The following is a 15,655-nucleotide window of genomic DNA, read 5'->3' as shown; positions in this document are numbered from 1 at the left end:
CATGAAACACACCATGCTTGTACTGGGCATAATTCAGGATCGGCCCACTTTCTACACACTTTCATATTTCTTGATATTTACATTTCTGCAACTCTCCAACACTTTCTTAGCACTTCTAGTGATTCCTTGCTATATTCCAGCTCACCAATCCATTCGGTTCCTTATTGGATTCGACACTCTTATTTACCAAAAAGATCCACCATTGGTCCCTTACATTCATGGAATATCACGTTGTGTGGAAATTACTATATTGGGGTATGTTTTATTGGAACATCCACACATGATTACATGTTTTAAGGAATGATGTTGATATGTCCTTTTGGATGCAAGAGAAGCTTCAAGGAAGAGCTTATAGCATCTACATACACGATTACCAAATCCGGCTCCCTATACGTCTGCCGATGCGCCTACATGCGTGTGCAGACAGTGATCGATCAGTCCTCAAATTCTCGCCAGCATAGCCGTGTACTGTTGGAAATATGCCCTAGAGGCAATAATAAAATGGTTATTATTGTATTTCCTTGTTCATGATAATTGTCTATTGTTCATACTATAATTGTATTAACTGGAAACCGTAATGAATACATAGACCACAACATGTCCCTAGTAAGCCTCTAGTTGACTAGCTCGTTGATCAATAGATGGTTATGGTTTCCTGACCATGGACATTGGATGTCATTGATAACGGGATCACATCATTAGGAGAATGATGTGATGGACAAGACCCAATCCTAAGCATAGCACAAGATCGTGTAGTTCGTTTGCTAAGAGCTTTTCTAATGTCAAGTATCGTTTCCTTAGACCATGAGATTGTGCAACTCCCGGATACTGTAGGAATGCTTTGGGTGTACCAAACGTCACAACGTAACTGGGTGGCTATAAAAGTGCACTACAGGTATCTCCGAAAGTGTCTGTTGGGTTGGCACGAATCGAGACTGGGATTTGTCACTCCGTATGACGGAGAGGTATCTCTGGGCCCACTCGGTAATGCATCATCATAATGAGCTCAATGTGACTAAGGAGTTAGCCACGGGATCATGCGTTACGGAACGAGCAAAGAGACTTGCCGGTAACAAGATTGAACGAGGTATTGGGATACCGACGATCGAATCTCGGGCAAGTAACATACCGATAGACAAAGGGAATTGTATACGCGATTGATTGAATCCCCGACATCGTGGTTCATCCGATGAGATCATCGTGGAACATGTGGGAGCCAATATGGGTATCCAGATCCCGCTATTGGTTATTGGCCGGAGAGGTGTCTCGGTCATGTCTGCATGGTTCCCGAACCCGTAGGGTCTACACACTTAAGGTTCGGTGACGCTAGAGTTGTTATGGGAAATAGTATGTGGTTACCGAAGGTTGTTCAGAGTCCCGGATGAGATCCCGGACATGACGAGGAGCTCCGGAATGGTCCGGAGGTGAAGATCGGTATATTGGACGAAGGGTATTGGAGTTCGGAATTGTTCCGGGGGTACCAGGCTATGGCCAGCATGTCCGAACGGGGTTTCGGAGGCCCCGGCAAGCGTTGGGGGGCCTTATGGGCCAAGGGGAAGGGGCAAACCAGCCCACTAAGGGGCTGTGCGCCCCTCCCAACCCCTCTCACGTAACCAGGAGAGGTGGGGGCGCCACCCCTAGGGCAGCCGCTCCTCCCGGCTTGGGGGCAAGTTTCCTATGGGGTGGGGGCGCCCAAACCCATCTAGGGTTTCCCCTGGCCGCCGCCTCCTCCTCTAGATCCATCTAGAGGGGCCGGCCCCCTCTCCCCTTCCCCCTATATATAGTGAGGGGGTGGGAGGGCAGCCACACCCTTCCCTTGGCGCAACCCCTTCCTCCTCATACATCTCCTCCTCCTCCGTAGTGCTTGGCGAAGCCCTGCCGGAGAACCACGAGCTCCATTGCCACCACGCCGTCGTGCTGCTGGAGTTCTCCCTCAACTTCTCCTCTCCCCTTGCTGGATCAAGAAGGAGGAGACGTCCCCGGGCTGTACGTGTGTTGAACGCGGAGGCGCCGTCCGTTCGGCGCTAGATCAGATCTTCCGCGATTTGAATCTCCGCGAGTACGACTCCATCAACCGCGTTCTTGTAACGCATCCGCTTAGCGATCTTCAAGGGTATGAAGATGCACTCCCTCTCTCTTGTTGCTAGCATCTCCTAGATTGATCTTGGTGACACGTAGGAAAATTTTGAATTATTACTACGTTACCCAACAGTGGCATCATGAGCTAGGTCTATGTGTAGATTCTATGCACGAGTAGAACAAAAAGTAGTTGTGGGCAATGATTTGTTCAATTTGCTTGCCGTTACTAGTCTTATCTTGATTCGGCGGCATTGTGGGATGAAGCGGCCTAGACCGACCTTACACATACACTTACGTGAGACAGGTTCCACCGACTGACATGCACTTGATGCATAAGGTGGCTAGCGGGTGTCTGTCTCTCCCACTTTAGTCGGATCGGATTCGATGAAGAGGGTCCTTATGAAGGGTAAATATCAATTGGCATATCACCGTTGTGGCTTTTGCGTAGGTAAGAAACGTTCTTGCTAGAAACCCATAGCAGCCACGTAAAACATGCAACAACAATTAGAGGGCGTCTAACCTGTTTTTGCAGGGTATGCTATGTGATGTGATATGGCCAAAAGGATGTGATGAATTAAATATATGTGATGTATGAGATTGATCATGTTCTTGTAATAGGAATCACGACTTGCATGTCGATGAGTATGACAACCGGCAGGAGCCATAGAAGTTGTCTTAATTTATTGTATGACCTGCGTGTCAATGAAAAACGCCATGTAATTACTTTACTTTATTGCTAACCGTTAGCCATAGTAGTAGAAGTAATAGTTGGCGAGACAACTTCATGAAGACACGATGATGGAGATCATGATGATGGAGATCATGGTGTCATGCCGGTGACGAAGGTGATCATGCCGCGCCTCAAAGATGGAGATCAAAGGCGCAAGATGATATTGGCCATATCATGTCACTTAATGATTTGCATGTGATGTTTGTCATGTTTACATCTTATTTGCTTAGAACGACGGTAGCATAAATAAGATGATCCCTCACTAAAATTTCAAGAGATGTGTTCCCCCTAACTGTGCACCGTTGCGGAGGTTCGTTGTTTCGAAGCACCACGTGATGATCGGGTGTGATAGATTCTAACGTTTGCATACAACGGGTGTAAGCCAGATTTACACATGCGAAACACTTAGGTTGACTTGACGAGCCTATCATGTACAGACATGGCCTCGGAACACAAGAGACCGAAAGGTCGAACATGAGTCGTATAGTAGATACAATCAAGATGGAGATGTTCACCGTTGATGACTAGTCCGTCTCACGTGATGATCGGACACGGTCTAGTCGATTCGGATCATGTATCACTTAGATGACTAGAGGGATGTCTATCTAAGTGGGAGTTCATTAAATAATCAAATGAACTTAATTATCATGAACATAGTCAAAAGGTCTTTGCAAATTATGTCATAGCTTACGCTCTGGTTCTACTATTTAAGATATGTTCCTAGAGAAAATTTAGTTGAAAGTTGATTGTAGAAATTATGCGGACTGGGTCCGTAAACTGAGGATTATCCTCATTGTTGCGCAGAAGGCTTATGTCCTTAATCCACCGCTCGGTGTGTGAACCTCGAGCGTCGTCTGTGGATGTTGCGAACATCTGACATACACGTTTTGATGACTACGTGATAGTTCAGTGTGTAATGCTAACGGTTTAGAATTGAGGTGCCAAAGACGTTTTTGAAACGTCGCAGAACATATGAGATGTTCCAAAGACTGAAATTGGGATTTTAGACTAGTGCCCACGTCAAGAGGTATGAGACCTGTTGAGGATATAGACCTTAGATTCACCCGCCAGGAGGGGCCGGGTTACTCTAATAGTCATTACCAGAAGCCCGGCGCCAAGCTTGAAGACGGTGGGCCAGAGATGGGCTTAAGACCCGGATATGGCTTAAGGCCCGTAGTTACAATCATTATCATGGTAGAACTTGTAGTGCAAGGCAAGAATAGCTGAGAGTCCGAGCCGGACACTCTTATGAGCCGGCCGGGACTCTAAGAGCTGCTGGGCGTCAGCCTCCCTATATAAAGGGAGGACCCGGCAGCGGTTTAGGGACAAGAACAATCGCATCGAGAGCCGGGCATAGCAGTTTAGCTCCCTGGTGATCGTAACCCTAATCAATAACACCTCAACTGGACGTAGGCTTTTACCTTCACCGTAAGGGGCCGAACCAGTATAAACCCTCGTGTTCCTTGTCCCGCATTAACCCCTTCAAGCTTCCTAGCTGCGATGGCTCCGCGACTAAGTCCTAGCTCAAGGACATCTGCCGTGACAATTCCACGACAGTTGGCGCCCACCGTGGGGCCAGCGCACGGTGGATTTGAGTTCTTGAAGGGCAGCTTCGAAGGGCTCAAGGGATACGCTGTGGGCCGGATGACCAAGAGTCGTCGTGGCAAGCTCTACATTGACGATGCAAACTGGGGCCCCGACGCCGGCTCAATTGAGTACGGGTACCGGGTCCCCTTCGGCGGAATTCATGTTTTCATTGGCAAGATTGGTGAGCCGGGCCCTGAGCCGAATCTCTGCGCCGATCTCATCGAGGTGGCCCAGCGTGCACGACCCGCCCGGGCCCGGCCTGCCTTAAGGCATGCTTTTGTGGGGTGTGTCCATGGAGGACTCTCTGATCGATCTGGGTCTGGTGATGAGACGGCCGCCGGCTTTGACGGCGAGTCGTCCACCGATGAGTCAAACTCATTGTATCAACTTCAAGATGGCAGGCTCATGGGTTATTCCGATGGTGACAGTATTCCGGACCCGTTTGAGCCGCCAAGTCAGGTGGGGGTCTTTATGGCCGGTGCACAGCCTGTTCAGAACCCTGCTGCTGGAGCGGGAAACCCGGTGCCCTCGCCGGCTCAGGTGCTAATGGATCTCACGGACAAGATGACGGCCCTGTTAACCGCCACGGTTGACCCGGCAGATCAGGCTCAGCACGATGCGGAGGTGGCACAGTTAAAATTGGATCTAGTGAAGGCTAAGGAGGATCTTGCAGCGGAAGGGATCAGGATGGCTGCGGAGAGGGCGGCTCTCGATGCCCAAACTCAGCTGATCCAGGCGCGGTCCTTCCAACTCACGATGGATCAGAACGCGTCCAATGAGGTCATGAGAAGGAGGCATCAAAAGGCCCAATCTCGACTCCCTCCGGTTTACGATCCACGCAACCTCTTCAACACGCCAGGTGCAGGGTCTAGTAACCCGCCAGGGGTCATAGTGCCCGGGTCTGGAACCCCTATTCAGCCACAAGTGATGGGGCCTCCCCATGTGCCCCCTGCCCCGCCTCAATACGTGCCAATACCCCCGGGTCATTATAATAACCCGCTGGAGAACATGGTCGCTGCGGCAGCACGGCTTGCGGCTCTCCCAGTTGACGGCGACTCTCCGACGGCTATTGAAACCCGCCGGGTCTGGGAACTCCTTCAAACAGCACTGGCACGGCAAGAGGCGTACTCCTACAGCCGGGACAGGATCCACTCAACCCCTCGCCCAGGCCGGAGCCCGAGTTACAGCAGGCACATGGTCTCAGCGACCGGCTCAAGTAACGTCCGACGCCATGACCCGCCCCCTGGCCATGGCCCGGTTCATAACGGAGCCTTCCATGCAGCAGACCAGGACAGAGCACGGCAAGAGGCGGAGCAGGTGCCTCAATTGACGGCTTACCAGACCTCCCCGGCTTATCCGACGACTTCCGTCGACGTGGGTATCCCTACCAGGACTGGGGGTGTCCCTTGTTTAGTGCCAGCTATCCGCAATGAGCGTCTACCCAAGGACTTCAAAGGCCCTAGGAAGGTGCCCAACTACACGGCTGACTTACAACCCACAGCCTGGATCGAGAGTTACGAGATGGCCATGGAACTACTGGAGGTCAGTGAGGCGGCAATGGCCAAGTACTTCACCATGATGTTGGATGGGACTGCCCGCACTTGGTTAAAGGGGCTACCACCGAATTCCATCGGGTCTTGGGCTGAGCTGAAAGCCCGGTTCATCCAAAACTTCAAAGATACCTGTAGGCAGTCTATGTCAATTGTGGATTTGACTAACTGTAAGCAGCAGGAGGGTGAGTCTACGACACATTGGGTTCGCCGGGTTAAGGAGATCATACACTCGTCAGACAAGATGGATGCTGGCTCAGCAGTTTTAATGCTGGAGCAGAATTGTCGTTTTGTGCCCCTGAAGATGAACCTCGGGCGGCTTAAGCGCGACTGCAATGATATGGGTACACTAATGGCGGCTCTTGTGAAGTACGCCGATTCTGATGGTACCAAGGATCCCCCTTCAGATGATGAAAGGGCAGGGAAGGGAAAGAAGAATGGCAATGGCAAGGGTCCTCCGCATAACCCAGGGAACCAAGGAGGAGGCAAGCGCAAGGCCGATGGCAGCCTAGAGTTTGTAGCCAACGCCAGCTCACAAGGTAATAACCAGCGGCGCAAGGGGAGGCCCCCTCCCCGAGGCGGCGGGTCAGGCCCGACGCTGGAGCAACTGTTGAATGAGCCTTGGTCAAGGCATGGCTCTAGAGAGAAGCCATCGACTCACCTATGGAAAGATTGTGCAATCATGAAGGCCTTCAAGAGCTACAATGGCCCGGGCGGCGGCTCAGGCGCCGGCGGCTTTCATGGCCCGGGCGGCGGCTCAAATTCTAATCCTCAGAACGGTCAAGGGAGCTTTAACCAGCAGTCTGGCCAGGGTCATCAACAGCAACAGGGGGGTTATCAGACCAATCCAAAGCAGCTTAGCGGTGGACAGTACCATGTGTTTACCACCAGCCTGTGTAAGCGAGATCAGAAGCTTCATAAGAGGGCTGTGAATGCTGTTGAGCCGGCGGTTCCACGCTACTTGCGGTGGTCTGAGCAGCCTATAGTGTGGAGTAGGGAGGATCACCCTCCCCGGGTGGATAACCCGGGCCACTTGGCCTTAGTGGTGGCTCCTCAAGTGGGAGGATATAAGTTCACAAAGGTGCTCATGGATGGAGGCAGCAGCATCAACATCCTCTATTATGAGACTTTTCGCCGTATGGGGTTGGTTGATAAGAACCTCAGCCAGTCCAGCACTATTTTCCATGGTGTGGTACCTGGTAAGTCAGCTTACCCAGTCGGCAAGATCGAATTGGAAGTGGCCTTTGGAGATGAGAACAACTACAGGGTGGAGAAATTGACCTTTGAGGTGGTTAAGATAAGAAGCCCGTACCATGCTATATTTGGGCGGCCGGCTTACGCCAAGTTCATTGCTCGACCGTGTTATGTGTACTTACAGCTCAAGATGCCGGGTCACAACGGGACCATTACGGTTCACGGCAGCCGGAAAGTGGCCCTGGAGTGTGAGGAAGGCGATGCAGCTTATGCAGAATCTGTTTGTGCAACAGAGGAGTTGAAGTTTTACAAAGACAATGTTGACCCAACTGATATGACCTCTCTGAAAAAGCCGACTACGGAGCATGAGCCGGCAATGAAATTTAAGTCAGCTGATGAGACTAAACTTGTTGATTTCGTCCCAGGAGATTCATCTCAGCAATTTAGCATCAGTGCCAATCTGGATCCAAAATAGGAAGGCGCGCTCATCGAGTTCATCCGTGAGAATAGGGACATCTTCGCATGGAAACCTTCTGACATGCCAGGTGTACCTAGAGAACTCGCTGAGCACACTCTCAATGTTGATCCGAAATTTAAGCCGGTCAGGCAGTTCCTCGGCGGTTTAATGAAGAGAGGCGGAAAGCTATTGGTGAAGAGGTGGCCCGGCTCTTGGCGGCCGGGTTTATTGTTGAAGTTTTCCACCCAGAATGGTTAGCTAACCGGGTGCTCATACTCAAGAAGAACGGCACTTGGCGGATGTGTGTGGACTACACGGACTTAAACAAGGCGTGTCCGGCTGATCCTTTTGCCCTTCCCCGTATTGATCAAATTATTGATGCTACGGCAGGTTGTGCGCGGTTAAGTTTCTTGGATGCTTATTCCGGATATCATCAGATCAAAATGGCGGTTAAGGACCAGGAGAAGACGGCATTCATCACTCCCTTTGGAGCCTTCTGCTATGTGTCCATGCCTTTTGGGCTCAAGTGTGCACAGGCGACTTACCAGCGTTGTGTACAGAACTGTCTTCATAAACAGATTGGGCGCAATGTTCACGCTTACGTAGACGATATTGTGGTTAAGTCCATAAAAGAGGAAACCCTGATAGATGATTTAAGGGAAACCTTTGATAATCTTCGGGTCTACAAGATGATGCTTAACCCGGCCAAGTGTGTCTTTGGTGTTCCTGCAGGCAAACTCTTGGGTTTCTTGGTTTCTGACAGAGGCATTGAGGCTAACCCGGAGAAGATCAAGGCCATCACCTCCCTGGCTAAGCCGGCGTGTATAAACGACGTTCAGCGCTTGGCGGGTCGCATCGCTGCTTTAAGCCGGTTTATAAGCCGTTTGGGTGAGAAGGCCATGCCCTTATATCAGTTGATGAAGAAAATTGATAACTTTGTCTGGAATGATGCAGCTAATACCGCCTTTGAGGAGTTGAAGAAGCAGCTGGCAGAGCCTCCAGTCCTTGCTGCTCCGGTTGATAAGGAGCCCTTATTATTATATGTGGTGGCGAACACACGAGCCGTCAGTGTGGCTATAGTGGTGGAACGCAAGGAAGAGGGTAAGGAGCATCCGGTTCAGCGGCCGGTTTATTATGTCAGCGAAGTGCTCATCGAGTCCAAACAGCGGTATCCGCATTGGCAGAAGCTTGTTTATGGTGTGTTCATGGCAAGCCGGAAGCTTAAGCATTATTTCCAGGGTCATCCCATAACTGTGGTCAGTTCTGCTCCTCTTGGTGATATCATTCAAAACAGAGAGGCCACAGGGAGAATTGCTAAGTGGGCTATAGAACTGGGACCTCATGGTCTCAAATACGTGCCACGCACTGCTGTCAAATCTCAGGCCTTGGTGGATTTCATCAATGATTGGACAGAGTCACAGGTGCCCGAGCAGAAGCCGGATAACACATATTGGACTATTCACTTCGACGGGTCTAGGCAGTTGGAAGGCTCGGGGGCTGGAGTTGTATTGGCTTCCCCTAAAGGTGACAAGTTCCATTATGTGCTACAGTTGATGTTTCCTTGCACTAACAATGCGGCTGAGTACGAGGCCTTGCTCCACGGTCTTCGGATGGCTAAGGAGATGAGCTTGAGCCGGGTAAGGTGTTTCGGGGACTCAGACTTGGTGGCTCAACAAGTATCAGGTAAGTGGGACTCTAAGGACCCTCTCATGGCGGCTTATCACCGCGAAGTTGATGCCATTGCTGGGCACTTTCAGGGCTACCAAGTAGAGCACATTGATCGCAGGAAGAACGAGGCGGCTGATGCTTTAAGCCGGCTAGGCTCTCAGCGAAAGCCGGTGCCGCCTAACACTTTCCTGGACGTCCTGTATAGCCCTTCTGTTAAGTTGCCTACAGAGGAAGATTTGGCTGTCCCTGACCCGGAGGCACGACTGGTGGCGGCTCTCCATATCATGCCAGACTGGACAATGCCGTATCTGGCTTACATGACCCGGGGCGAGTTGCCTGAGGATGAAACTTTGGCCAGGCAAATAACCCGGCGGGCTAAGTCAATGATCGTTATCGATGGCGAGTTGCATCATCGCAGTGTCACAGGGGCGTTTCAGCGTTGTGTCTCCCCTGAGGAAGGTCAAGAAATCTTGCGTGAGATCCATGAAGGGGATTGTGGCCATCACGCCGGCTCAAAGTCTCTTGTGGCCAAGGCTTTTCATCATGGCTTCTATTGGTTGACGGCTCATCCTGATGCAGAGGACTTAGTCAGTAAGTGTGATGGTTGCCAAAGGTTCTCGCGACGGGCTCACGTACCGGCTCAAGAGCTGAGGATGATCCCAATTACATGGCCCTTTGCGGTCTGGGGGCTTGATATGGTTGGGCCTTTTAAAAGGTCCAAGGATAAGAAGACCCACCTCTTGGTGGCAGTTGACAAATTCACAAAGTGGGTGGAAGCTGAGCCAGTTAGCAAGTGCGATGGAGCCACGGCGGTTCAATTTATGAAAAAGGTGATTTTCCGTTTTGGCTTTCCGCACAGCATTATAACTGACAATGGCACCAATCTCTCCAAAGGCGCCATGGAAGAGTTTTGTCAACGAGAGCATATCCGACTTGATGTTTCCTCAGTGGCTCATCCTCAATCCAATGGTCAAGCTGAGAGAGCTAATCAGGAGATTCTGAAGGGCATCAAGCCCCGGCTTTTGGTCCCTTTGCAACGGACGCCGGGTTGTTGGGTGGAGGAGTTGCCCTCCGTGTTATGGAGCATCAACACTACTCCTAACAGGTCTACAGGCTTCACGCCTTTCTTCATGGTTTACGGGGCGGAAGCAGTCCTCCCCAGTGACATCCGTCATGACTCACCTCGAGTGGCGGCTTATGTTGAGGCGGATAATGAACAGGCGCGCCAAGATGCTCTTGACTTGTTGGACGAACAGCGTAATGTGGCAGCAGCCCGTTCAGCGATTTATCAACAAGACCTGCGCCGTTATCATAGCCGCCGGGTTAAATCCCGGGTCTTCTAGGAAGGCGATCTCGTGCTCCGGCTCATCCAGGATCAAACAGATGCGCACAAGCTCTCCCCGCGTTGGGAAGGACCCTTTGTGGTCAGCAAGAACTTGCACAACGGGTCATATTACCTCATTGACATTCGGGAGCATAAAGATTCACGTAAGTTGGAGGAAGAGACCCGTCGGCCGTGGAACATAGCTCAGCTTCGGCCTTACTACACTTGAGTCACCAGCTCTCGTGATGTACATATTTCTCTCAGCTGTGTATATATTATGATAAGCAATAAAGCAGGACCTCTGTCCTTTTTTCTCCTCCAAATGTGCACGTGTTGTTTTCATTGCAAGATTACATGATGACTTGAAGGAGGATCCGGCTTATGATCGTATTCGAATCTAGCCATAAGCAACAAGGTCACTTGGGGGCTTCCTGTTCAAACATGGGTCGTATTCGAACCAAAGAGAGCATAGCTGTCGATACCCATTTGATTGGCAAAGTGCCGAGCTCATTGGGGAGTTTTCCTTGATCATATTTGAATCATGGTTTCACCCCTTTGGGAACCGACGTGGATCGTATTCGAATCAGCGTCGTTAAACAATTCTTGAAATCACTTGGGGGCTTCTTGTTCAAACATGGGTCGTATTCGAACCAAAGAGAACATAGCTGTCGATACCCTCTTGATTGGCATCGCCACACCCACTGGGGGCTATATGATCGTATTCGAATCTTAGCATAACCCCTTTGGGCCGGGTCTCTGGTTGTATTCGAACCGGAAGCTCCTAAGTTCTTTTGTTTCATTATAGAGTTCTTCTGATCATTTCAAAGTGTGTACGGCCGGGTCTCACTTGGCCGGCTTAACTTTGATTTCAAGTGTTAGTCGGACACAATGGGTGTTATTACGACAGGTAAACCGGAATTGAGGTACCAACCTTATTACCCGGGTTATCTAAACCGGAAGTATGCTTGCAGGCCGCTAAGTATGTTCTTACGGCTGTATTAAGGATATGATTGAAGACCAGTCCTTTTTGATTCATATTCCGGGTTATGTATCTAAAACTTATGATTCTCAGGGCGGTAAGCCGCCTCGAGACTTGGGAATTGCCCTTCTGTGCAGGATAGTTAACATCAACTATTTTGCGATTAAGGAAAACAAAGGATTGATTATGACCCGGAGAAACATCAAAGAGACAACTTCAAAAAGACTTCAGCATTCAATACGTGCACGATGGCACGGCAGAGATAAATTGTTGCACCTACTCTATTACAAAACTCATCAAGTCTAAAAGGGTGGAGCATTGTTAGGTAAACCGCCAGCCGAGTTACGACGCTTGCTGAGTTGAAGTCTCCGGCTCGTTCCTGTCTTCTCCTCCGGCTGATCCCAAGACCTGGAAAGTTGATGACTTCCAGTCGATGCCACTGAGAGCTTCGAATTGGGCTTCCTCGTCAATTAACCCGGCCGGGTCAATCTCCGGGGCGAAAGTGTGCTGACGAGCCGGCGGGATCAAGTTGAGGGCTTCATAGCGAGGGGTTGGAATCCTCTGATTCTCCGCATTGTAACCCGGCTGGTACTTGGTCAGATCTGTGTCGTTCCCGATAAGGGCGGCCACCGGGCGTACGGCCTTCACGCAAGCTGCGAAGTCCTTCTGATCGAAAGCGGAGCCGTCTTCCTTCAGGCTTGGATAGCCAAGGGCGATGTCCGCCGGGTCTAACTCCGGCAGGAATGCCTTGGCCCGGCTCAGCGCGGCGATCGCTCCGGCTCTTGCAGAGGCCCGTCGCAGCTCTTGGATCCGTTGTGGCAGTACAGCGAGCCGGTGAAGGACTTCTGCCAGGTGAGTCGGCACCTCGTTGGATAGGGCCACCACAGCTAAGGCACGCTGTGACCCGGTGTAGAGCTGCTCCACCAGGGTATACACGGCCTTCAGCTTGGTTACCACGCTCTGGTTGAGGTTGGCACTTCTGGGACTTGTTTAACAGAGTCAGATAAGCCGCCGACAAGGATGAAATTATGAGATATAAACATTCTAAACTTGATGAAAGCCGGAGCGACGACTTACCGAAGATTGCAGCCACCATCTGAGACACTTGGCGCTTTAGGCCGGAGAGCTCGGCGGTCTTCTCGGAGAGAGCCTTCTCCGCCTGTTCAGCCCGGTTCACCAATGCGGCCTTTTCTTCGGCCCACGCCTTCCGCTCAGCGTCGAACTCCGTCTTCAGCTTTTCTTGCGCGGCGATGCTGGACACGAACTTGGCGTTTGCCTTCCGGGTCTCCATCTCTTGCATCTTCAGCCGGCTCTTGACATCAGCAAGGTCAGCCTCAAGCTTCTTGCCAGCGGCCTGTATAAATTTCCGGGTTATGGCATGAACAGTTACTATATAAGTCCCAAGCGTTTTCCAAGCAAAGACACTTGGCACTTGGGGGCTAATGCATATTGAACGTATCTATCTACAAACTGCCGGCTCAATTGAGTAAGCCGGAACCTAAGTCTACAACATATTTAATCATAAGTTGTCGACTTAGGGGCTAGCATGGTAAAGGTAACTATGCAGTGAGTAAGAGGACAGCAGAATGATACCTCAGATTTCTGCTGGATCTGGTTCACCATGGCAACCTCTGCGTCCCGGCTCTTGTGCACTTGGCTGATGTAGCCAGAGACGAGCTCTCCAATGCTCAGGTTGGTGTAGTCGGAGAGGTCCAGGTTCACCCGGTGGGGCTGCAGCAACTCCCCCTTAGCGGAGCACTTGGCCAGCACGGTAGGTCTCCCCGGCTCAACGAACTCCGTCCGGGTGATTACCACGTCCGGGTCGTCTGCTGGTGGAGCCGAGCTGGAGGCCTCCGGGTTAACAGAAGCTTCTGTAGTTGCCTTGGTAGTTGGGGCAGCGGCCTCAGGTGCCTTGTCGGTTGGAATGGTGGCTTCGGGGGCGGAGGCAGCTGGCGGTTCTTGAGCCGTCACCTCCGGTTCAGGTAAATCCGGCACTCCGGCTGACTTGGTCTTCTTCGCTCTCTTGGTGAGCTTTGCCTGGGCACTGAAAGGACAGAAACGTTAAGCACAAAAAGGGTAAGTACAGACAAGTATAATATGAGATGGTTGTCATTACCCGGGCGCGGTCTTGAAAGCCGGAAGACTCGACTGCATAGAGTCGCCCGAAGAGGGGGAGGTCTCCTGATAATTTGAGTCGGAAGAATTGGGTGGCTGACGGATAACACTCGCCAATGGATGAAAAGGGTACAAGTGGGAAATAACCTCAGTTCGGCGCTTCCTTGATGTGTCAGGTAACCCGGAGGAGAGGTCGGTGTCCTTGTTGGTCCGGGTGTGACGCCGGCTCTCATGAACCTGTCGCTTCAAAATAAATTGAGGATCTTGATAAGCTAAAGGATGTGAAAAGCTTACTTTCCGGGTTACCCTTCGGACTTTCAGCTTTGGCAAGGGCTCTGAGTCGGAGGAAAGTGACATTACCTCTTCAACCACCGGGTTACTTGCGCCGGTGTCATCCTGACAATGAGCAAGTATTGATAAGGCGGACAGCAACAAACAGTGAATACAACAAGGATTTAAAAGCTCAGGGGTTACCTCTGACTCGGAGCTGTCGCTTAATTGCATCAGCTCTGAAGTAGTAGGCCTGCTTCCTTTCTTGCGAGGGGCGGCTTTCTTGGCGGCTTTCTTCACCTTTTTGGCCTTCTTGGCCGCCTCATGGTCATATTTGACCCGCCAGAACTTGTCGTCCGCCTGAAAATACAATGATGATTTCTTCAAACGATTCAGATGAAAGTTATATACAGAAGAAGATAGGATGATCAGATTGGCGGCTTACCACCGGGGCTGGGTTGGTCTTGCAGAAGGGGGCTAACCCGGTCCTTCCGCAGTCTGCTAGGCTCTCGTTTAAAAGAGCCTTGGTCATCTCCTCTGCAACATCTTAAGGAAGATCATTACGACTGTGTCTCTGAGGGTCGTCCTTTCGGCCCGTGTACCCATACATTAAGCCGGGGCGGCGGCTCAATGGGATCACCCAACACGAGATCCAGACCCGGACCAAATCGATTCCGTTCAGACCATTGCCCAGGAGAGCCTTGATCTTGTTGATAGTGGGGAGCAGAGGCTGGCGCTCCGCCGGAGTCAGTTTGTCCGACAGTGGGTGTGTTGACTCCAGACGCGATGGGCGAAAGCCGGGCAGCGGACTTTCATCAGCCGGTGATGTGTCTTGGCAATAGAACCAAGTCATGTTCCAATCCTTGGGGTGGCTGGGCGGCTCTGCTTAAGGGAAAAGGCAGTCCCTACGCCGCTGGATGGAGATGCCACCTAACTCCAGACTTGGCCCATTGGCGCACTCATTCTGACGGTTCAAATAAAAAAGCTCTCTGAAGAGCAGCAGACTAGGTTCTTCTCCAAGGTAAACCTCGCAGAAGACTTGGAAGTTGCAGATGTTGGACACTGAGTTGGGTCCTATGTCCTGAGGCCGCAGGTCGAAGAAGTTCAGAACGTCTCTGAAAAACTTTGAATCGGGCGGTGCGAAGCCCCGGCTCATATGATCCGCAAAAATCACTACCTCCCCGTCCTTTGGCTGTGGTCTCTCTTCTGACGGGTCAGGGGCATGGTAGGACATGACGTCCTTCTTGGGCAGATATCCGGACTTGACAAAATCTACTAGGGTCTCATTGGTGACATTGGACCTCATCCAGTTGCAAGTAATGGGAGCTTTGGGAGGCATGGTGAAAGTCGGCAGTCTATGATAAAAGGAAAAACGTCCGGGTTAATTATGAGCTGGAAAAAATCTACGGTTCAAGGTCAAGGTGGCGGCTTATGAAGGGGACTAATGGTATACATTTAAGTGCATCGGGCTATTTAAGCCGCCGAGGGATTGAGAGTAATTTGATTGTTTACAGGCTTTATCACAGCCAAGCCGGAAATTTTATGGCGCATGGTTTTCTTTAAGCCGGAAAGTTTTATGGCGCGAGGTTTCTTTAAACCGGAACTGTGAACCGCCGAGGTTCAAGGATTGCAATTTTTACTAAGTGTGGTAAAATAGGTTTCACACATCGCAGTAAAAATTTTGGATCAAAATAGTCGGGCA

At 50.9% G+C, this 15,655-nt stretch overlaps 1 protein-coding gene across 1 annotated transcript in view; it reads right to left on the bottom strand.

Annotated features, from left to right (window-relative positions):
- Positions 1-387: 387 nt before the first annotated feature.
- The window catches only part of LOC141026720 (uncharacterized), a 32,551-nt gene continuing 17,283 nt past the window's right edge, over positions 388-15,655 (bottom strand). The window contains exons 2-8 of the mRNA XM_073503562.1: positions 14,158-14,313; positions 14,044-14,079; positions 13,831-13,920; positions 13,685-13,749; positions 13,162-13,612; positions 12,646-12,922; positions 388-407 (exon numbers count right to left, since the gene is read on the bottom strand). Coding sequence (XP_073359663.1) covers positions 388-407; positions 12,646-12,922; positions 13,162-13,612; positions 13,685-13,749; positions 13,831-13,920; positions 14,044-14,079; positions 14,158-14,313 — 1,095 coding nt within the window. The remainder of the gene's footprint in view (positions 408-12,645; positions 12,923-13,161; positions 13,613-13,684; positions 13,750-13,830; positions 13,921-14,043; positions 14,080-14,157; positions 14,314-15,655) is intronic.

The sequence above is a fragment of the Aegilops tauschii genome, chromosome 7, assembly GCF_002575655.3.
Source record: "Aegilops tauschii subsp. strangulata cultivar AL8/78 chromosome 7, Aet v6.0, whole genome shotgun sequence".
Classification (NCBI taxonomy): Eukaryota; Viridiplantae; Streptophyta; class Magnoliopsida; order Poales; family Poaceae; genus Aegilops; species Aegilops tauschii.
This window is presented reverse-complemented; position numbering and strand designations above follow the sequence as displayed.